The sequence below is a fragment of the Urocampus carinirostris genome, chromosome 11 (assembly GCF_059441175.1).
Source record: "Urocampus carinirostris isolate Australia breed hairy pipefish chromosome 11, RoL_Ucar_1.0, whole genome shotgun sequence".
In the NCBI taxonomy this organism is placed as follows: domain Eukaryota; kingdom Metazoa; phylum Chordata; class Actinopteri; order Syngnathiformes; family Syngnathidae; genus Urocampus; species Urocampus carinirostris.
In genome coordinates, this window is record NC_142359.1 from 31,879,707 (window position 1) to 31,902,735 (window position 23,029).

The 23,029-nt window shown below is 40.5% G+C and overlaps 2 protein-coding genes across 8 annotated transcripts in view; one reads left to right on the forward strand and one right to left on the reverse strand.

Moving 5' to 3' along the window:
- zbed4 (zinc finger, BED-type containing 4) overlaps positions 1-2,350 on the reverse strand; it is an 11,873-nt gene extending 9,523 nt beyond the window's left edge. Inside the window, exon 1 of one of the 2 annotated variants that reach the window (XM_088348253.1) lies at positions 2,083-2,350. The gene's annotated coding sequence lies outside the window, so the exon portion shown is untranslated. Of the gene's footprint in view, positions 1-1,794; positions 2,009-2,082 lie in introns of those variants that run through there. The other variant, XM_088348254.1, reaches the window with a different exon arrangement.
- On the forward strand, positions 1,650-21,597 carry brd1a (bromodomain containing 1a). Of its 6 annotated transcripts, none has more exons than XM_088348255.1 (14): positions 1,650-3,068; positions 4,599-6,009; positions 6,780-6,936; positions 7,063-7,197; positions 7,266-7,394; positions 8,579-8,888; positions 8,969-9,280; positions 10,360-10,890; positions 13,151-13,280; positions 13,376-13,509; positions 15,411-15,520; positions 17,674-17,828; positions 19,111-19,267; positions 19,349-21,597. In XM_088348255.1, exons 2-14 carry the CDS (start codon positions 4,619-4,621, stop codon positions 19,415-19,417), a joined length of 3,720 nt encoding a protein of 1,239 aa, XP_088204381.1. In that variant the 5' UTR covers positions 1,650-3,068; positions 4,599-4,618; the 3' UTR covers positions 19,418-21,597. The 6 variants fall into 6 exon arrangements, with proteins under 6 accessions (XP_088204381.1, XP_088204383.1, XP_088204382.1 ...); XM_088348257.1 differs by having other exon boundaries at positions 10,363-10,890; XM_088348256.1 differs by having other exon boundaries at positions 1,651-3,068; positions 7,066-7,197.
- Positions 21,598-23,029: the final 1,432 nt, after the last annotated feature.

Sequence of the window (23,029 nt, forward strand, 5' to 3'; positions counted from 1 at the left end):
TGAACAAAAACAATGCCACAGAGCACAACGGAGCAGTAAGTTGTGAGGAAAAACGTGACTGCGACCGTAGGTAAGGATTCCAATGCATAGAAGAAATACATAATTTCTCTTTTTTATATAAAAATTAACATTGTTATGATAGTTCAGATTTTTGCTTCATATTCAAGTCAATGTTATTTGGTTTATTGGAATGAAAGTTTTTTTGTCACACTAGGAGTGACTGAATATTACATACTGTCCCTTTAAAGAACTCATTTTGGAAAAGGGATCACCAAACTTCTAAAAACCAAGAGCTCTCTCCCTTCAGTTATGATTCATAATTAATAATAAAGGGGGACAATGATGCCATGAGAAATGATCATTAATCAGACATACTGAGCTCTTTGGGGGAAAAAAATAATAAAAATGGTTTTAATGTACATGTTAGGCAAATTTATAAACTCAATCTCCCAAGCCCTTTTTTAAAACTCAGGTTGAAGTGGACCTTCCAAGTTGATACTCTACCTTCACTTTTAGATAACCTTTCCACTTACCTATGTTAGCATTACTTTTTGGTATTTATGATGATAACATTTATGTAAAGACTCCATCTCACGTCAATGACTATTATACAAGTATTACCTGTATTATGCACCACTTTAAATCTGTTCATCTCTACCATTGTTTCAATTTTCAAATATTAAGTTCTACAAAATTCTCGGTAATCATAGTATCCTATTGCAACGTAACTATATTTAGAGCAGGTTTACAAGTGAGAAGTATTACCTGTAAGGTTAAAGAAAAAAAGAACAGAGAGGCACATGTAAAGTGGTCGGCGGCGCCCTCTGTTGGCTGCGGCTGCATCGGCTCGCTACAACGGGTCAGGTGCAATCGACATTTCGTTCTGTGTACATTGTTACACAGAATGACAATACAAGGAAATTATTATTATTATTATTATTATTATGTAGGACATGCTCTCGTAAAATATTGTCTTGCAAAAAAGAACAAAACTTGAACTGATAGTCAAACAATGGGTGCAAAAAAAGTGTAGTACGGCTGTTGTGTATATTATGAACATTTGTAACTTTATCAGCCTATCGTAATTAAAAATATTTGTCCCGAGTACACTCGTCTTAATTTACGCCATTTGAACTACTTTTGTGGATATACACATTGCAATAGCAGTTAACTTGCCTATCAACCACAGCCAATTGGTTCCCTTATAAAGTATTGCAATTTCCCTTATTGAAAAATAATAAACTTCACAAACACAATGCGGCACCTTCTTACGCACACCAAGGCGAACTGTGAAGAATAAAAACGAGGATTATTTGTGTAAAACATATTCATTTGAATTACAAAATGAACAACACCACCTATTATTTTAGCATTTTCTTAGTATTGCTAGTATTGCTTAATATATGTAAGAGTATATTTAAAACGAGATTAACGGCATACACGCTTTGAAATGAATGTATAGAATCTGGAGAAACGTGTCGTTTATAGCTATGTATTAAACATTTCACCACTATAGTAATTATGTTACTTTGAAGGAGCAGTTTCGTCTTAATCGTCACCCAAAAAGAACCATTTCGCAAGTGCTACTTGACAGCACGCTTTTCCGGGTTTGCCTCAATTTCTAGTCCGGAAGGACAACAGACTAGATGATCACTGAGATTAAATTGCGAACGGTTAACAAGCGACGTGCTAGTCCTAACGTGTTAATAATAAACGCATAGTAACAACACACGATGGTAAACATGGTGGTTATCGTTGTGCTAACTAGGTTAGCCTCGAGGCGAGGTTGCTCACCAAAATAAACAGGAACGTTAAACTGTTATGACCCGGCTATGACTCCAAATACATCACCGTTGGACGCCTAAAGGGGTTCTGGAGGTCCAAAACCGAATCTGGGGTCGGTGATACCACACCACGAGTCCATTACTGTTGTCTAGTTAGCAAGCAGCTAGGCCACATACAGGACAAACTCGCTAAACCTGGCGAGGCAGAACCCGGTCGAACCCAGCCCAGTCACCCCCCTCCCTTCATAAACGATCCGGTACCATCCCCCGCTTGGGTTTTGTCTCTTTGCTGATTTACCTTGAAGTGCTGTCATAGCGTTTCGGCCCACAAACAGTTAAACGTGACACATCTATGGGATCCGGACCGGGTGTGAGGATGTAAGGTTCGAGATCCACTTTGTTGCTTTTGTCTGCACGTTCGTCCGAAGCAGCTCCACACAGCGTCGGACGGAAGGAACAGGTTTTAGTGACGTCACAACGACCAAGGGGGGCACGATGCTAACTACGACAACGCTTTGATGGTCGCCTGAAGAAAACAGCTATATTTGCGTGACTTTGACCTAAGTTCATTCGATATCTGGGACGCCTTGACATCACTTAAAGAACAGGAAGGCTTTCACGTTCGTTCACGTCAACGCATGATGCGTTCACTGTCAATTAAAGGGATTTCGCTATCCGCATCTTGTGTTATAGAGACCTTGAAAGCGGAAGTTAATGTATTTGTCATAGTTGTGTTAATGAAAAGCGTTTCTTTACAAACATGGAGTTTGAGATCATAATGTCAGTTGTCTGATGAGTTTCACGCATGTCTTCAAAATCACCAAGCACACGATGGGAAGTAAACTCGCCGCGGTCGCTCCCACGGGTCCCCCAGTTGGGAGCTTTGTTTTGGGCTTCAGCGTTTCGCTTAGTTTACGTGCGGTGGGTGACAGATGGGGCTTTTGTGCGAAATACTCGCTATTAACATGACCTCCAGCGTCACACGGTGGGAGTTGTCTGGGGAAAATGCATTGTTGTGCTGGGGGGGTGGGAGAGCCGCCCGGGCTGCTGCTGCCGCCGTTCCTGCTTGACTCTGTTCGAGATCATGAACGGGCATTCAACCTTAAAACAAAAAAGCAGGGAGTGAATCATCGGGGCGAAATTGGATTGTTTATACTAAAAACAGACTCCAAACGCCGTAGTGGATGAGAAATCGGCGTATGGCAAGGGAGCCACTTGCACTTGGCAGGCCTCGGCCCCTGCGCATTGTAAGGCTGCTGGCCAGCTAACCTTCGACAAGTTGAGGTATGTGCTAACTTTTCACACTTTTCCTCACAGCGAACCACGTTTTCACAACAGCATCACTTTATAACATGTCACGTTTATTCAAAATGCTTTATTTTGTTATTTTGAGACATATTAGGAGGGACTTTATCTGTTTGTGCTAACGTCAGCTAGCTCGCTAATGTTATTGTTAGTCGCCGGGTTAAATGAGAATCGCTGTTAATGGATTCTGGACTGTTATGGCTTGTCGCACCATCACACGTTTAATGACGAGTGAAGTCCGCCTCCTACCGTAGTGGAAATCTTTGTTCAACTGCAACTTAACAAACTTCTTATAGTTGCCGTGAACCAACTATTTAACCACAATTGACTCGTCCCTGAATAACGGGTTGATTTATCCTCTTTTCACACGGCAACATTAACACACGACTTAACGTAACTACATAAACTTGTTGAGCTGCAAAATTGTGAAATCCAGAGGGAATACATCGAAATATAACTATTGTTTACATCTGTGCAATCACCACAGAAGTGAAGGATGTAGATCCATTTGAGGTTCACAGTAAACTTAGCGATCTCTGTAGATAAGTATAGAAATATATCCCTTAGATATATTAGACAACCCCAAAACAAAGTGGCCTAAATAGAATTACATATCAAAATTTGGACTGTATTTACAAATATTTTCAGTCTTAATCGTGGTTCTATTCACTTGATCACGCACATTGCTAAATATTGTCTTATACAAATCGGGAGACTTATCAACTGCTTCTGCCTGTTATTTTTTAGTTCAGTTCTATTACATAGAGTTGACTCCTGGTCCAACTGACTACAAACGAAACAAAATAACGCACAGGTCACACTAAAATCATTTAAAATGGCCAGTGTTTCCACAGCAGCAACTAACTCTTGGAATTGACAACCACGTCATTTTTGCTGGTCTGAAAATATACAAACGAGATCAATCAAGTCGATTTATAAGAATATTCCCTCTACAAGTCATGTCATTTAAAAACTCTGTCTTTGCAAAACAGTTGACGACTTGTATTGTCAAACAAAATACGCATACGGTCACTATATGCAACATTAAGTTTCTGGATGCTCAACATCTCATATTTAATTCCAGCATTAAATGTGATGTAGCATATTTGCGATACATATTTTATATCTGCTGCATACATGCCCTGAAAAGCAGAGCAATTAATTATTTTGTATATTTATACCTGGAGGCAAAATACAACTCCAAATAATCATACAAAACAGTAAAGTAAGCCATGGGTTATTGTGTGTGGATCAATGTGACTGATTTCTCACCAAGTCAACCATTTTCCGAACCGATTAAAATAATGTTACTGAAGTGTTTGTCTCTGCTCAATTAAATATGATATATTCAAACAATGCACTGAGGGGTCTAAGATGATTTTATGGAAAAATGTATCAAAATCAATTTGTTGTAATTATTAACAATCACCTGCCACATGCACATAATAAACTTGAGGCTATTTTTAAATACTTGCCAATGCTCACACGGACAAATGTTTTATTATTCAGCGGAAACCCGGTGCCACAAGATGAAAAAAAAAAGCCGGAACTATCGAGGCTCTGCTTCGGCGAGGCCTTCCTCGCCAATCAAACCCTCTCCCAACAAACAGATCCTGACATACGCCCAGGCACAGCGCATCGTGGAGTTTGAACTTGATGGACGCATCCATCGCCTCAGCGTCTTTGACCGCCTTGGCGTGATATCTGATGGCGACCCTGTGCTGCTCGAGATGACGAACTGTACCACCAACGAGGAGAACCTTGACAAACCGCAGCAGCAGGTACTATTGCGGTCAATCCGGTTAAAAAACAACCAAGAGAAGCGGAAGGCTGCACTGGGAATCACTGAACCAAAAGGTGAAAGTGAACAACCTGCTCCTGTTAATCCGGGTCCAAAACTTCCAGAGCCTAAATTTCGTATTATGGAATATAATTTGCCGGCAGTTCCCAAACGTCCTTTATCTTACTACAAATACGAAGAGAAGACTGAAGAAGAGCTTGATGAGGAAACAGAATATGACATGGACGAAGAAGATTACGCTTGGCTGGATTTGGTCAACGAAAAGCGGCGAACTGAGGGTGCCAGTCAGGTCTCTTTTAACGTCTTTGAGTTCCTTGTGGACCGCTTTGAGAAAGAGTTGCACCTGGAGGGCTTGGATAAAGGCAGTGAAAAGCAAACATCTATCGACGAAGACGTTGTGTGCAGCATTTGCATGGACAGCGAGTGTCGCAACAGCAACGCCATTCTCACATGTGACATGTGCAATGTGGCCGTGCACCGGGACTGTTATGGCGTCCCTTATGTCCCCGAGGGCCATTGGCTCTGCCGCCACTGCCTGCAGTCGCCCGGCCAGCCCGCCGACTGCATCCTTTGCCCCAGCATGGGCGGAGCAGTGAAAAAGACTAACAACAACCGCTGGGGCCATGTGGTTTGTGCCCTATGGATCCCTGAAGTGGGCTTCTCCAACGCGACCTTCATCGAGCCCATCGACGGCGTATGCCACATTCCGTCGGCCCGCTGGAAGCTCACCTGCTACCTGTGTAAAGAAAAAGGCGTCGGGGCGTGCATCCAGTGCCACAAAGCCAACTGCTACAGCGCCTTCCATGTCAGCTGCGCCCAAAAAGCAGGACTCTTCATGAAGATGGAGCCTGTTAAAGACCTGACAGAGTCTGGCGAGCCCACAGTGTCCATGAAGAAGACCGCCTACTGTGGTGCTCACACGCCCAGTGGATGCAAGAGAAGAAGGCTCACCATTTACGACAAGGTCAAACCTAAGAATGGACTTTGTTTTAATGGGGACAAAGGAAGAGGCGCAGCAGAATGTAAAGAGAAGAACAGGAAGAAGATGAAGAGAAGCGAATCTGATGAAGAAAATGATGCGTCCTCTCCTGCTGCTGTGGCTTTGTTCCCTGCTCACAGGTATGAAGACCTGTAAAAACCCCCTATTCATAGGTTTTTCGGGACTGATTGGAGCCACACTCAGGACGAGTTGCTGGCTTCACTTAGTTAATTATCTTTTTTATGTACTCAATAAATCTAACGGAATATACTCTCATGTCCCTGTATTCTTAATTTCAATTTAAATAATAATTTAATTCTGGTTTCCTCTAAGAAATTTAAATCCATTGTTATAAGCCTTTTCCGGCCCCCAACCATTTTTTTGTCAGTGTTCCTCTAACACCATTAAATTGCATTCGCTACAAAAAAAACATCACACCTTCAAAGATTCAAGTATTATCCATTTTTACAACAAGTATAAAGTATTTCTCATCATAAAACTAATCCAAACTAGTTTCCTCCACTTTCCTAACGTCAAAAAGTACTGTAAACATACCACAATAAAGATATTGATAGAATTGCTCTCGAAAAGACTGTTTTTAACATATTCTGGATTTAGTTGTCATTCATTACATGAGCGAATTTTTTCCCAATTAAATTTGGTAAAAACCTCAACTAAATTTACATTAAGTCCATTTTAAAAGGAAAACAGTAACACGCAGAACTGAGTGTGTTTGGTAAAATAATTTTTACAAAGTGTCTCATTTATCCTTTCAACTTTTACTGCATTTGGTCCCACAATTCTCATGCCAGCCACTGCGAATCTCTTACCTTGCACAACAGATCGATTATAGTTCTTGTTGGCCTTGAAATAAAATGACAGCATTATCATGTGTTCATGTTGTTTGCAGGTTTCAAACCATTCTGAACCAGGTGTCTGTCCAGAAAAAGAAAGTGTTCGTAGAGCTTGTCCTAAATTACTGGACTCTTAAACGGCAATCCAGGAATGGGCTCCCGTTGATCAGACGCTTGCAGACAAGCTTGCAATCCCAGAAGACCGTGCAGCCAGTTAGTGTCCATCACAAGGAGATAGTTTCTTCTTCTTTTTTTCTGTATTAACCCGCTAGAATTCAGAAAGTCAGACAGTAGTGTCTTGTGGAAAAAGTCAATTTCTAATTCAATTTTCTCACTTAGCAGAAACGGAACGAGGATGAAACTCGAGCCTTGAAAGAGCAGCTGAAGGAGTGGCACAGACTACGGCACGATCTTGAGAGAGCCCGGCTACTACTGGAGCTTATTCGCAAGAGGGAGAAACTCAAGAGGGATCAGGTAATCGATAGAATTTTTGAGAGGTTAGAAAGTATTACAGGCTAACTTATTTTGTTCTTGTTTTGTAGTTAAAGCACCAAGAGAGCCTTCTCGAGATGCAGCTTACACCGTTTAACATCTTGCTCAGATCAGTCTTGGACCAATTAATGCAAAAGGACCAGGCCAGGATCTTCACCCAGCCAGTCAACATCGAAGAGGTACATATTTTTACATTTCAATTTTTATAGAAACTCCTCGTTTTTTTGTTTTTGTTTTTTTAATAAAGGGTATCTGGAAATCTGTTAAATGTTTTAAAAGTATTTACATTTACCTGTTCTTGTTTGTATGCCACAAATCTTTGCCATTTGCAAGTACCCGATAACATAAGCATATCAGTTGTGAGATTCCTTGGAATGCAGTCTGATATTTAAAACTCGTAATAATAATGTTTATTAATTATTTAAATGCTGATAATTAGTAATATGTATAGTTCAGGGCTCGGCAAATATTTTGAGTGGCAGCCTGCTTTAATTGAAAATATTTGCCTGAGGTGTAGGACCAAGAAAAAATGTGTAGGATTTTTTTTATTTGCTACTAAAGGGTCTTGATCCGATACCTAGGTGATACACATGGAAAAAACATCATGTACGTTTACCCAATATTTTTAAAATTGTCTGTTTAAAAAATACATATCTCCATTTTTGAGGCATTTTTCGTTTGTACTTTTTTCATCGTAAACATTCCTTTCTTGCAAAACATATAAAACACACACAAAAAACATATATATCTCTTTTAAGTAAGGCAGTGATGCTGGGCGTGTATAAATTCATATAGGTATAGACATCCATACATGCGTTATTAATGTAAAATTTGATGATATCCATTGAGGATGCAACACGGCTAGCTCCGAATTTTTGTTTCTGCATGAATTTGCTTAATATCTTGATATATATGAATACATGATTAAAAAATATCAAGTACAGAAAAATGTTGCCAGAATTTAAATGCTTCACGAGAATGATTTTTATGGTGTGTGGTGGATACACACAAAGCGATTTTTTTTTTATAGGTAGTACTATATTTATCATTTATATATATATATATGTACATATTATAATTAGAGGCGCATGTCCTGCCTGCTTTGGGAGCTTCTCTGCTCCAATACAGGTGAATCTAATCACCTGTACCATGATCAAGCTCCCACACAGCTTGCTAAAAAGCTGAAAATGTGCATCACATGAGTTGGAGAAAAGAAACCTCCAAAACATGCAGTACATGCTGCTCTTGAGGACAGGGTTGGCAACCCTTTATTTAATGTGTCAAGATCTAAACTTGAAGTAGAGAAATACAATTATTATTAGCTCGACAAGAATCCCAAATTTTCTCTTTGTGTTCCCCTTAGGTTCCCGACTACCTCGACCACGTCAAGTGCCCGATGGACTTTTCTACCATGCGGCTGCGCCTGGATACTCAGAAATACAACAACTTTGACCAGTTTGAGGAAGACTTTGACCTCATTGTCAGCAACTGCATGAAGTACAACTCCAAGGACACATATTTCTATCGGGCCGCCGTTCGCCTTCGAGATCTAGGTGGGGCGGTGATCCGGAAGGCGCGGCGGGACGCTGAGAAAATCGGGTTTGATGCAGCGAGTGGAATGCACCTGGACGAGGCGCCCGAAATCAAGACGACATCCTTTTCCTGGGTGGACGGTAAAAGCTTAAATCAGTTGTGTTTTTTTTGTTTTTTGTTTTTATTTTAAAGATTTAATGATCACTTTTTTTCTCCTCAGTGGATCGCTTACTCGTGCCCACCAGTCGCAGCCATTTTAGTCTTGAAAAGCAGCTGCAGCAGCTCCTGGAAAAGTTTGATCTGACTTGTGGTATGAAGTCCAGCCCATCTCGCAGCAAACGCATCAAGCTGCTGAAAAAGACCATCAATGACGTGCGCAGTGACATGAGCCTGAAAAGAGTTCAGCTTTCTCCACATAAGCACCACAATGGTGGCCCGTCCTCTGCCTTTGCTTCTTCTTTGTCAGTGGAGGATGTAGCCAAGCCCAAGTTGGAACAATGGAAACCAAATGGCCATGTCACAGATGACGATGGTATGTATAGATTTAAAACATTTATTGGTGTGTTGTAGACAGTTTGAAAAACTTTACAACATATTATGTCAACAAAATGATGTAATGTTAGAAAATTGGCTTAGGAGTCAAAGTCCGGATTTATAATTTATAAACATCTAATTTTATAATCACTGAATCATTTTTGATACCTATTCAATTAGAATTTTTAAACACTCATATTTGACCACCAGATGGTGCTGTATTATCTAATGCAACCGAAACGAGTTCTTCAAAGCACTTGGAAGAATGAAAACTACAGAGACTCAAAGGGACAAATGCGCAGAATTTTTCTTCAAATTTGTTTTCCCAACCTTTCACAAGGTTTTTTGTTTTTATGGGTACCTTAAAGCAGCCAGAGGGGGACAATCAGGTCGACTCCCTCTAGTTGAGCCTCATGTTATGTAAAGTATATAAAACATTTCCGATCCAAGAGTATTTTACAGAATGCATGTTTACATGATTAGTTAATATTTTTTTGCCAACGAATTTTAGGGAATGGAGAAAACTGATAGTATTTTAACAAAATGCTATACAAGCTCTTTACGTACGTGTAGACATAAAGCCGAAAGGTTGTTGAAGCCCAAATGAAGAAGTGCAGAGACTGTTTAACCTATCAAAATGCACAATGCAAATCAGTGTATCTTGCACTATGAGTAAAAATAGTGTAATAATGGAATAACCCAATGCCATTTTGTATGTCATCGTACCACTGGTCATCTGGTGCCATCGGTTTGCCTTTTCACTGCCACTCCCCGGGTTGGAATCGCGTTGCATACAATGTTTTGGGATTTTGGCCAGCGGTGCACAGGAATGCATTGCATAAATATGTAATGTACAATGTAGTTCTTTCTGTAGTCTCAATTTCATGCATCTTATAGTCCAGGGCTCCTTATGTGTGGAAAATATAAGACAAGACTATTTTTTTTAGTGCGCGTTATAATGTTGTGCTCCTCATAGTGTCGAAAATACATTAATTGCTCTGTCCGGCTAACATCTATCCAACAACGACCATTAATTTTGCGCCCTGAGCCCACAGTTACTCCCTTTTTCCCTCCTAGCAGACAAGTCTCTCCCGCCTAAACTTGAGTTCTCTGGCGCCATTCCACCGCTCATCCACTCAGACACAGACCCCGAGCCCCCAACACTCAGACCCATCGATGCCACTCCAGAATGTGACAGTAAAACTCACTCAATTGGCGGTGTGTGCAACAGAGACCTTTCTAACTTACCGTTGTCCCCACAACACCAAAACGGCCTCCCACTTAACAACTCACAGGATTTTTTATTCAACGGCAATGTGAGCATGGTTGCCACTTCTACTTTGACCGAGACAGCGGGGATGGTCAGCCAGCAGACGGCCGTGCTATTCCAAAAATCAAAAGCCACCAGTCCCCTCAAGTCTTCGAGAAGCGGAGACGCTGATCTTGCAGAAAGGAAGGACGGCGAGGAGGGTACAGACAACACGCAGCTGGCTTCCAAGTCTTTTCTCTCAGTCGTTATTCCCAGGCTGGAGACCTCACTTCAGAGTAAAAAGAGAAAGCACAAGGAGCACGACGAAGATGGCAAGTCTCTTAAAAGACTCGACATGGGTAAGATTTGTATTGAGGATAGTGAACGGAAATGGTGCAGTTCTCTTAGTCAGTGGCTCTTGACGTGACTGCAAGCCAAGGGGCTACTTTTTATTTAAGAATTAAGAAAGAAGGTTCTGAAAATAGCTAACCAGTGCTGGGTCATGGTAATTTTCTATTATTTAGTGCTTCACTGAGTCTATTTCACCAAACTTCCAATATTTAACATGGTAATAACATGATAAGTTGTTATTTAAGAAATGCATGACAAACTGTAAACCCTTTGTGTTAATTTGTAACAAAAAGTAGATCTCAGCTACAAATAATTGGGAGCTAAATATTGGTCTGTTTCTCGAAAACAACAATAACGATTAGTCATATGTACAACAGTACCTCTAAGTCCGAGGTCATGGTTCTCCTGCAAAAGGGTGGCATGTTTTTTCCAGGTCCCCACCTGATGGAGTTCAAGTATCGTGGGGTATTGTTCACAAGCGATTGTAGGTTAGAACAGGAGATGGAACAGACTGATCGACACTGCGTCTGCTGTCATGCGGACTCTGTACCGGTCTGTTGTGGTGAAGAAGGAGCTGAGCCGAGAGGCAAATCTCTTGATATACTGGTCGATATACGTTCCTAACCTCACCTATGGTCATGAACGGTGGGTCATTAAGGAAAGAAAACTATTGCAGATACAAGTGACTAAAATGAGTTTTGATAGGGTGGCTGGGCTCTCCCTTAGAGGTAGGGTGAGAAGCCTAGCTATCCAAGAGGGACTCTGTAAAGCCGCTGCTCTATTGCATTAAGAAGATCCAGTTAAGGTGGTTCAGGCATCTGATAAGGATGCCTCCCTAGGTAGATGTTCCGGGCATGTCCCAAAAGCAAGAGGCCCTGGGGACAACCCAGGACACATAGGAGAGACTGCGTCTCCAAGCTGGTCTGGGAACGCCATAGGATCCCGTCTGATGAGTTGGATGAAGTGGCTGGCGATAGGGAGGTCTGGGCTTACCTACAGAGGATGATGCCCCTGCGACCCAACCCCGGATAGGCGAAAGATGATGGATTAATATTTACAAAATGACCAACCTCCCGCCCCCAAAAACATTGTTAAAAAACAAAACAAATAAATTGTCTCATTTCGCTTCAAAATGTTGAAACCTAACAAGTTGTGTCACTTTCTTTGAAATGACGCATCAAATTGTAATTTTGTACAAAACAACCCAGTAAGTTGGATAAACTAGATACATGCAGCTCATCGGTCCATTTTATTCCCCAAACCCTATTTCATTTGTTTAGTTGTTCACTATTAAATTGGAATGTCTTTAATGTCATTGGTCTCAATGTTGTGAAACATTGTATGCAACAAAAATAGACATGGCACTCCAGGGTAAACATGTAATAAAAAACTTAAATGAGAGAAACAAAATCAAAGTGTCAGGATAAATAGGCAAAACTGTCTACAAAGTAGTGTTTACAGACTTGCCTAAGTTATAATAACTGCAATGATTTATTTATTTCTATTTTTTTAATAGTGAATCCTAACAGCAGTGAACCAATATTTAAAGGAATAACGCTTAGCAGCAACAAAAATCATTCAGCAGCAACATAATTTATATGTTTTATGTTCAACTCATTCAATGCCAGACGCTTCTCTGAAATGGGAAGAGACAATTTTTGCCATTTTGACTTATTTTTTTAAAGGCCTAAAGACAATTTAGTTCTGTAGCTATATAAACATATCAAAAGAAAGTGTGCACCCTCATCTTTCGGTTGAAAAAAACTATGTTTCCAGCTAACTGCCGTAAAATACATGAATTGTGTAGTAAACAACACTGAACATAGGTAATTTTCTTGATCATTCTTAATCGCTGAATAGAGGGAGCAACACGAGGAAGTGGGGAAATCATTCCCAGAGGCTTGATAGCTACGGATTAGCTGCGCCAGAGCTTTTAGAATCGTTGTTTTAAATAAACTAAACTATTTATTATGTTTTGGCCCTCAGGCACAATGCTTCTGAACGTATTAATACGTTATGGCACTGAATGAGTTGAAATATCTTGCATATAAAGCTTTGCCCCTGTTTGGGATACTAGGAGTCGGGGGAGTCAAAAAGAAAAGTCTGACGCATTTGCAATTTAATGCAGTATATTAACAGCATCTGATCATCTCATAGGTGCCAGACAAATAAAATAAATAATTTCTTCATGTAGATCCCTTCTCTGAATATTTTACACTTCATTCTGGCTTATTCTTCAGGATTGAGATACATATTTTGTCCACTTAGGTCTCTCACGAGGTTTCCTGGAGGAGGAAGAAGAGGAGCTGGGCCAGTGCAGAAGACCACCGGAGCCCCGAAGACGCTGTGCTTCGGAGTCGTCCATTTCCTCATGCAGTAGTCTTCCTGGAGGTCACGGGTAACTAACCAACTTACCTTTTGTAAGCAAAGTCAAGAAAGACTCCAAAAGTGTTATTTTACTATTTTTATATGTGTTTGTGCATTTCTATCAAGAACAATTCTCAGTCTTCCAAAGTGTGGGAAAGGAAAACCAGCTTTGTTGCGGAGAAACACTGTGGAGGATAAAAACGAGTTCATTGCCTGCATAGAAAATGGGAACTTTGCCAAAGCCGCACGAATTGCTGCTGGTAAGTTAAATTTGGAATTTGTAAAAATTTCCTGGCTATTGCTTGCAAATGATAAAAAACAGACTGAGGCTATTTTCAGATACACTAAAATCTTTTGTTCGTCACAGTTAACCCCTGGCCACATGCGGATATCTGTGAAGTAAACGCCCACCCATCCATTTTCAACATTCGCTCAGCCAGCCCCCGCTCACAGCAATAGTCGCCCGGGAAAAATGTTTCGCGGCCGCACTAGTGTTTTTTATTTTAGGCAGAGAAGAACGAAATGAAAGTTGCCACGCCTGACACAAATTTGTCATCCCAGCCCTTGTTCCCAGCAGCCAAAATGGACTGGGCTACAGTAACACTCTTCAGCATCCCAAGCCCTAAAAAAGCGCTCTTTCAGCTCCTGCTTTCAGTAATAGTCGACCAAGGATAATGGATCCCGGCCACAATCATGCATTCCATTTTAAGCGGGTCACATCAGCACACTCCGACAAAAGGGCTTTTTGCCGGGCCTCGTTGGCAGCAATATTGGATTGGGGATAATGGATCCTACCCGCACTAGTGTTCTTTTTGGACTGAAATAATGGAAAGAAAGAGCTGCTAGACATGACTCAAATTTGCAATCTCTTCCCCCGCTCTTAGCAGCCAAAGCAGAGCCGGTCACAATGGCATACTTTAGCGTCCCAAACAAAAAATAAAAGAGCTCATCCGGCCCCTGCTCTCAGTAATAGTCGACCAGAGATAATGGATCACGGCCACAATCGTGCATTTTATTTTAGGTGGAACAGAGCGGCATCCCACTCAACAAAGGGCCATCTGCCGGACACCTTTGGCAGAAATATTGGATTGGGGAAAACGAATCCCACACGCGCGAGTGGAGTTCATTTAAGGCTGAAATATACTAACGGCAAAAATGAGCCGTCACAGTTGACAAAAGTGCACTCTGCTGGTCCCCGCTCATAGCAATATGTGACCTTGAAAAATGGATGGCAGTTGCATGGGTGCTGTTCATTTTAGGCATAAAGAACGAAAATAAAGGGCCGCCACGCATGACACAAATTTACTGCTCTGGCCCCCGCTCTCAGCAATAGCCAACTGAAGATAATGGTTAGCTGCGAAAACAATGCAATTCATTTTAGAGGCAGTGGGGTGTAACGCCATGCCTCTGACAAAGGTGCCTTTTGACGGTCTCCTCTCACAGGAATTTGGGATTGGGGATTATAGATTGCGGCTGCATGAATGCAGTTCATTTTAGGCCCAAATAATATAACGTCAAACTAAGTGCTGCCAGGCCTGTCAAAAATGCACTCTGCTGGCCCATTCTCCCAGCAATATGTAATTGAGTTTTATGGAATAATTTTCAACCCGCTATGCACTGAAGCAGCGAGGAAATAAAGTACAATCATCCTGGGAGTTCAAATCCTACAGATTCACTTTCTTTTGCTTAAATACTTTAGTAAAATGGGTTTGCGCTCTCTAAAACATCCTAAAATTTCAAAGCCGTGAAATAGTCAAGGACACGAATGCCCTGTAAAAAAAATTAAACATGTCTGCGGTTCGTTACCCATACAACTGGGTGTCCTTAATATTTTATGTCAAGTTCAGTCAAATAAAAAGTGCCAAGACTTGGTATGTGTTACACGCTTTGGACATATTGTTGGAAATTGGCAATAGCTGTCCCAGCCAATTTCTCGTGACAGTTGGCAGTCGGCAGTGTCATCCAACCAGTCAACATCTGGACCGTCCCTCATTTAATAACTTCAATTTGGCTCATGAAGTGAACAAAGACATGGCTGGCAAAGTGCAATACGCTCAATGTGTATTTCCTTCCTCTGACCGTTGTCTGTGCTCCTGCCGTGCAGCTCCTGTGTTTTTTAAACCCACCTGTGTCCTTTTTGGTTGTGTTTCCGCTTCTGTAGAGGTTGGCAACAGCAATATTTGGATGCCCGCTAGTGCTTCAACAGTTGCATTGGAACCTCTAAAGCTAGTTTGGGCCAAATGTAGTGGCTACCCCTCCTACCCTGCCTTGGTGAGTGTTTTGTGGCACCAAAATATAAAATAACTGTGATTTATTTTGTGTGTTTCTTAAATATCATTACATAAGCGTATTTGTGAGGTTTTTCTAAGAGTATGCCATGAGACTTTGTATAGTGTGTTGCAGGAAATTGCCCAATTTATTATTTGCTATAAAAAATAATGCCATTGTTCAGTTTCTTTACTTTCTTCCATTGATCAGCCAAGCAACTGTAACATGCATCCATATCGGAATGTAACAGCTGATTACTGTTTTTTCTTTACTAATTAGCCGCTCAAGAGATAGGACAGGCAAATATCCTAAATAACTTATTTAGTTTGATGAAGCTGTTTAAACTTGCACCAAAAATAATAAATTACATGAAAAACATTGTACATAATTTTGCTGATTTTAATTATTTTCTCATTTTACCGAGACAAAAAAATTAGAACATAGGGAAATGTTTTTGAGTCCTCTGAGATATTTGCTTGGTAACGGCAAGTATTATTTTTTTGTTCTTTTTCTGTAGCAAAAAAAAATGTAAGTCCACTAAAACTTGAAAAACACGTTAAAAATATATAACATTTCCAAATTACAGCAATGTTATTACCCAAAATGAATAATCTGTGTTGGTTCATTGGCCAAGGTAATCACAAAAACTCAGTGGTGGGCCATTGAGGCCTGCAAGGCCTTCCCTGCTGGCCTAAAAATGTGATGTTGATTAAATTTTGTCCATCGATACTCATTGAGTAATTCCAAATTAGACAAGCAGAGAAAAGCAATGAAAACTTCTTTTCATTTATTTTCCCCGGTCGCACCGCTTCCAGATGTGTGCTTTTATATTTTAGGAATTTAACCATTTACATTTCAGCCATTAGTTTTTTGCTAGGTTCGGAAGTTAACTCGGAGGCCTTTACAAAAAATCCGGAAGGCCGTGTACCGTAACATCAGTATTAAGTTGTTGGTTAAGCCAAACAAATTCTGAGTTGGTGGAAATTGGGCTTCTGAAATGCTTGTGGTAACGTCAGCGTTACGACAAACTGCCGACTTTAAGAACAAGAACAAGCTGCTCAAGTAAATATAATCCGTCCATCCATTAGCTGCACCGCTTATCCTCACTAGGGTTGCGGGGGTGCTGGAGCCCATCGCAGCTGTCTTTGCGCAGTGGGCAAGGGACACTCTAAACTGGTTGCCAGCCAGACAACTCACTCGCTCATTCACAACTAGGGACAATTTGGACCCACCAAATAACCCGACATACAGAGGAAACCCACGCAAGCACAGGCAGAACATGCAAACTCCACACAGGAAGGCTGGTTTCTGGATTTGGTCCCATGAACTCAGAACTGTTCCGCAGACGCGCCAGTAAACATAATATTATGTTGATTTAGATAGATAGATAGATAGATAGATACTTTGTTCATCCCCGAAGGGAAATTCACATTTCCAGCAGCATCCCTGAGCTGAGAACAATCGAAAATAACACGGGAGCTGCTGGAGTGGCTGCCATTCGTGACGGCGCCGGAAGAAAAGATTCAATTTGAATCATTTACAAACAAACAAACAATTGAATCATGTACAAACAAACAAACAAAATATTCATGTTTCAATAAGTGGAGTGTTAATAAAATATTTCTGATACTGATATAACCAGATAAAACTAATTTTAAGTTACCTGTCCAAATGAATGTTGTGCCATCTCACCTTTTGTTAGCATTTTTGTCAATCCACATTGGCTGATTGAGGAGAAAAACGTCCACATCATTAATTCCGTCTGGAGTTGAAGGCCTGGTTGTGAAATGCATGGCCATTGCAAAAACTTGTCAATTTAAGCAACACGATAATTTAAGCTAAACATCAAAGTCGTGCCAGGAATTGATTTTTAAATATTTTCAATGAACGTTACACATTGAGATTTTTTGGATTAAAAAATGTGCCTTGGTTAAAAGAATAGTCAAAAACCATTGCATTAAGAAGCTGGTAGATGTGGAAATAAAAGCTAGGATCCTGATGTGTTTTACCACCTAATCCTTTAGATGGCACCCTTTAACAGCCTGCCTTAGACGTTTTAGCATACCGGTCTCTAACCCTAACAGAAACTGAGTCAAACACACTGCATTTTCATTCATGTGTTCCCCACAATCACTTGCTCGCCTCTGGCCGTGTAGATCATCGACCCCCATATGCCGCGCGTGGGCTGCCAGCACAATGGGGTGTCCATCCCAATGCCCCCCATGGACGTGCTCCGCATCGGAGAACAAATGCAGTACAAGGCCGAAGAGAAACTCTACCTCGTGCTCTTCTTCGACACCAAGCGCAGCTGGTAAGTGTTGCAGCCCTGTTTGCTTTCCTCTCCCGGCGGGAAGCATTTCGGGAATTTACATGTGATGCACTGGGATTATGCTTTTAAAGAAGGGGCATGTTAATTAGGGCCGGATCGAAATGTCCTTTTTAAAGTCCTTTACTGATTCTGTTCTTTGACAGCAGAACATGATTACCAATTGTTTGAATGATTAATATTAATACAACTTATTAAAATGACTTTAGTTGCTGGCAACATATATGAAAACTATGTTTTCCATTAAATGTTGTGATACCCTGGTGGGTGGACATTCCAGCGGGGTCTAGGGGCAAATGTGTGGTTTTTCACAGTAACCTACCATCTGTACCACACAAATTACACCTGGCATTGTCGTACCAGTCAACCTCAGCAAATAGTTCCCCTCATTAATGGTTGCAATTACCCATATTAAGCGATAATAAACCTTACAAACACACCATGGCACCTAGCTACTTACAGCCAGACAGGCTATGTAAATAAAAACAATGATAATTTGTGTCAACCAATTGCACTCTCTTCCATTATCATGAAGTGCCTGAAAAAAATTAACTTTCACTCCATTCTCCTAATGGTTGGATCTGTACAAGATCCATTCTAGGTTGCCTATTAGGCCAGGCAGGGAACCGCGGATGCTGTAGTGTGTCTCCACAGTTTTTGGCATCCTCTCAAGTCACCTGGCAGTTTTAAATCCGTCCTGTTTATCGACTTCCGCCCAGCATTTATCACAACACATCATCATTAGATGATCAGGACACTCCGATCCCTCAATTTGCCTATGTTTTTCATTCACTGGATCCATAACTTCCTAAGTAACAGACCACAGGCCGTCAGAATTGGTGCATTCACCTCATCCATCCTAACTACCAACACTGGAGCCCCACATGGGCGTGTACACAGGCCCTTTCTGTTCACTTGTTACACCAATGACTGTACATTTCATTATTTTAAATCACATTTTACAACCGTGATTCACAAGTGAAGTGATGGCGAGTCAATATCAGCAATTGACCTTTTCTTTTCACTAATTTTAAAGAAATGGCCATGTACAGAAACTAGAACTATCGTCTTTTACTGTCTTTTTTTTCTCCCAAACAATAAGTCACACCTTTCCTGTTGTTTATTCCTTACAGCCACCTGTTAAGTTTTGTTCTGAGCCATTACATGGTTCATGACAGAAAATAATTGAGAAGTATGGCATTAAAGTATTCTGTTGGCGAATGAGTTAAAAATGTGGGTTTTATATCTCACTCCTTTCTCCTCACAGGCAGTGGCTTCCTAGATCAAAGATGGTCCCCCTGGGCATGGACAAGACCATTGACAAGATCAAGATGATGGAAGGTCGCACGTCTGGCATCCGCAAGGCGGTCCAGGTGGCCTTCAGCCGCGCCATCAACCACTTGAGCATCGTGCGAGACGAGCCAGTCAGTGACCTCAGCGATGTAGACTGACGGGCTGACCTCGGCAATCCTCATCACGTACTTCTTTTTTTTCCTCTGAGACAGCAATGTTTACAAGGCCGAAGTCCCATCAATACCACTCGGACACACTCCTCCAACATGCTGCTCGATTGAATGTCCACCACTCATGCTTCAACCTGTAAAGTGTGCTTTAAGATGGTGCTCGGCAACCTTACCACAGACCAGTTTAATCTCTTGCTATATTCTCGAGGTCCAGCCCCAATAACATTAGTAACAATGATTATAATAAACTCAAACCCACGGTAATCCAGGGGTCGTACTAAGGCTTGAAATCTTTGATGATGCTTGAATTTTAGTAAAAGTGTTTTCAAGGTTTTAAAAGTGCTTGATTTTGGGTGAAGCACTTGTAAATGTTTGACATTGGGGCCGTATTTTTTAGTCAGTTGGACTTGATAAACCACGCCTTGAATGAAAAACTAAAACAAGTCTGCTTAAAAATGAAGCAGACACCGCTCTCTGGTGGCTTCGCTTTGTCACTGCATTTCTTTTCCATGATTTACAGACGCTGGCATTAGTTTGTATGGCATGTGAAGCGTCTTTTCAACCGGGCTGCGGATTAATTCACAGAGGATTTCTTCTTTTAATGGTACTGGCAAAATCAGCTTGGCTTTGAAAGTCTTTAACAAGGGCTTGAATCTGACCATAAAAAGATGTCTACAAACCCTGGTAATCACTAGACCCCTAGGGATTTAGATGACATAGGAAGAGTCATTGCACATTTTATCTCACATCACACTATTTTTACTTAAGATACCATTTTTCTACAACAATTTTCTGGCTGCAATCCTTCCCATAATACTCTATTACAATGCTGCACAACGTTAAGTAAAAAGAATATAATGATGAGTTAAAAGCTGATGCTTTTTCCTTTGTCATCCAAGATCCTTACAGTTTAGTGCAGAGGACAGCAACAGGCGGCTCTGGAGCCTCATGCGGGTCTTTGGCGCTCCCTAGTCGCTCTCTGGGCTATTAAAAAAATATTTTATAATAGAAAATGAAAAAAAAAAACACCTTCTTTAAAATGTACACAATATATCCATACAGTATGTGTTGCCTTCCTTCTGAGCTTTGACATTTTTCTGCAACTCCAAACATGTTATTTATTTTTTGGGTCCTTTATGGCTCTTTCAACATGTTAGGTTGCCATCCCCTGTGTTCTCACTGCCCTAAGCCAGGTTTGATTCCCGTTGCATTCAATGCCGACCCAATAAAGTTGGCAATCGTCAGATCGACTGATCATTCAATGCTCAATAACGGTGATAGACTACAATAAAACCTCGGTATAACGCCATTTTTTTCTGGCTGAAAAAAATATGCATATATGCAAGAAGAAATATGGAATAAGCAAAAATATGGCAACATTTTTTTTTCTTTCTGTACGGCCCGATAGCGATCTGCGTCCTGGTGGTTGCCAACCACTGCTTTAAGAGACCGGAACTACTGTCCACACCGCCCATTTCGTTTACCTCCAAAACATTTCAAGACGATTTATTTCGGCCACTGCATCATTTCTTACTTTATTATTTTCTACCCACATGACAGCAATTTTTTGCAAGAAATCTCTTTCAATTTTTTTAAATCTGCCTTTGTATTTAAACTGTATATTTGTACAGTTGGTTAACACTTAACTTATTTAGTAGTTTTGACGGACATGATTTTGTATTTATACTTATCCATGGTGAGTTTTTGAGCTTAAAGTAAGGAAAAGAGAAAAACAGGTCAGGTTTGAACCAAGTTGTATGAAAGTATTCTTTTTTCTTGTTAAATTATTTTACGTAATTATCAAGTTTTTATTTGATATGCTCCCTTTTGTATGACATAGTTATAGTCTATTTTTTTGTGTTTTAAAAGTATATTTGTACGCTTTGATAACAGAATTGTGAACAATGTGAACCAAAAACTTTGATACCCAGTTGTTTCGTTTTCTTTTTCGAACCATTTCTGGTTTTCAGTGGGATGTAGAAATGTGTTGCCAAAAATGTATATCAGAGGTCAATTTTATGACACATTTGACCTATTTTGATTTTTTTTTCAGTTGCCTGCACTGACTGAATTTTTTTTATCATGTCGATATTTCATACAGAAATTGTAAATGTATTTTGATTTTTCATATACAAATTTAGTCTTTGGCTTTTTCATTTATGAATTTTAGTCTTACTCCTTTTTCGGGTTGCATTGCTAATGCTAATTTGTTATTGTATTTAACCTTAATTGTATTTTTCCAAATCAAATCACAAAAAAAGACCCCCAGAAATTAAAAATTCAACTCTGAACACGGCGGCATGGATTTTGTTTAATCATGCGTTTGAATATAAATCGGCCAACCTCTAATGCTCTCAAGTGTTTCATGCTCCGCTGAGCTTGAAAAGAAGTACATGAAACTTGATGGAAGGCTACTTTATTAATCATGAAGACTTCTGAGGCACAGCGGGGTGTTTTTCTTGCCCTGACGGAAAAAAAATATTAGGAATTCAGACCCCTCCCTGCATTCATCTTGTCTTTTAACACAATCCCCTTTTAACTGAGTTGATTTTATTTGGTTAAAGTTAGTAGTTCAGTTTGCCTAAAGAAAATCATCTAAATTAATCCCTTTAGAGGACAGACAATGTGTACCAAATAGTGACTTGAATAAATGAATTTTTTGGGGGGAAGATAAGTCAAGAGAAAATAGACAAAAACAATATTAATGTAGCATGTACAAAAAGGAGTAGGATGAAGCGCATCAGCTTATTTACTTAGTGGTAAAATAAACATACATAAAAAACAAGAATGTTGATTTAAATCCATCTATCTACCCTGGTCATATCCCTCGAGAGGGGTGACCGACAGTACGACAAACACATACACAAAAACAAAGAAAATAAAAAAGGGAAAAAGTAGCAAAAAACACAAATTTTTTTGGACCATGGCCAACCCAAATGCCCAAACAACCAAACAAGCACCTCGGCACCCAAGTTTGTCATGCTTTCGTCCCTCCAGATGAAATGGGACACAAGAAAGCGGCCATGTCACTCGGGTCAGGGTGACTGTCACACTCTTCTGTTCAACAGAAGGGCCCAAGAGCTTTCACTGGTTTACCCCTGCCGCATCATACAGGTGCCCTGCCCATCCCTTAGAACAGGGGTGGCCAACCCGGTCCTCAAGAGCCGCATGTCCTGCATGTTTTGGAGGTTTCTCAGGTGATGCAAATTTTAAGATTGTTTGCAAGCTGTGCGGGAGCTTGATAATGACCCAGGTAATTGGGATCACCTGTATTTGAACAGAGAAACTCCAAAAACATGCAGGACATGCGGCTCTTGAGGACCGGGTTGGCCACCCCTGCCTTAGAACATGTCCAAACATCCCACTACCCATTTACAACACCTCTCCACTCATTCCTATCACCAACAAGAGCTCTAGCTTCCACTACATTTAGACCTCTTATTATTTAAATCAAATATATATAAATAATACATTATCATATCAACATAGAGGTTTTAAATTACTCATAGGTTGAGAATTTGGGATTTTACATAACATGACCTTCACCGAATTGTTGATGTCTTGCTGCTACTCGAAACGACAAGAGAGGCAGGGCAAAAAGAAGAAAAGATGTGTTGTTTTGTCACTTGCAAAATAAGAATTCTGCATTGCTAACAATAAAACCCACGATTTGGAAAAATGTATGAACATTAGATTGTTTTGTTAATTTTTAAATTTTGTTTT

What these genes read in the sequence shown, in the direction of transcription:
- brd1a (XM_088348255.1), top strand. Translation starts at nt 4,619, where the DNA reads ATGAAAAAAAAAAGCCGGAACTATCGAGGCTCTGCTTCGGCGAGGCCT. An exon ending in TCTTAAAAGACTCGACATGG is followed by an intron (nt 10,891 to 13,150) that starts GTAAGATTTGTA and finishes TTGTCCACTTAG; the next exon opens with GTCTCTCACGAGGTTTCCTG. An exon ending in TTCGACACCAAGCGCAGCTG is followed by an intron (nt 17,829 to 19,110) that starts GTAAGTGTTGCA and finishes TTCTCCTCACAG; the next exon opens with GCAGTGGCTTCCTAGATCAA.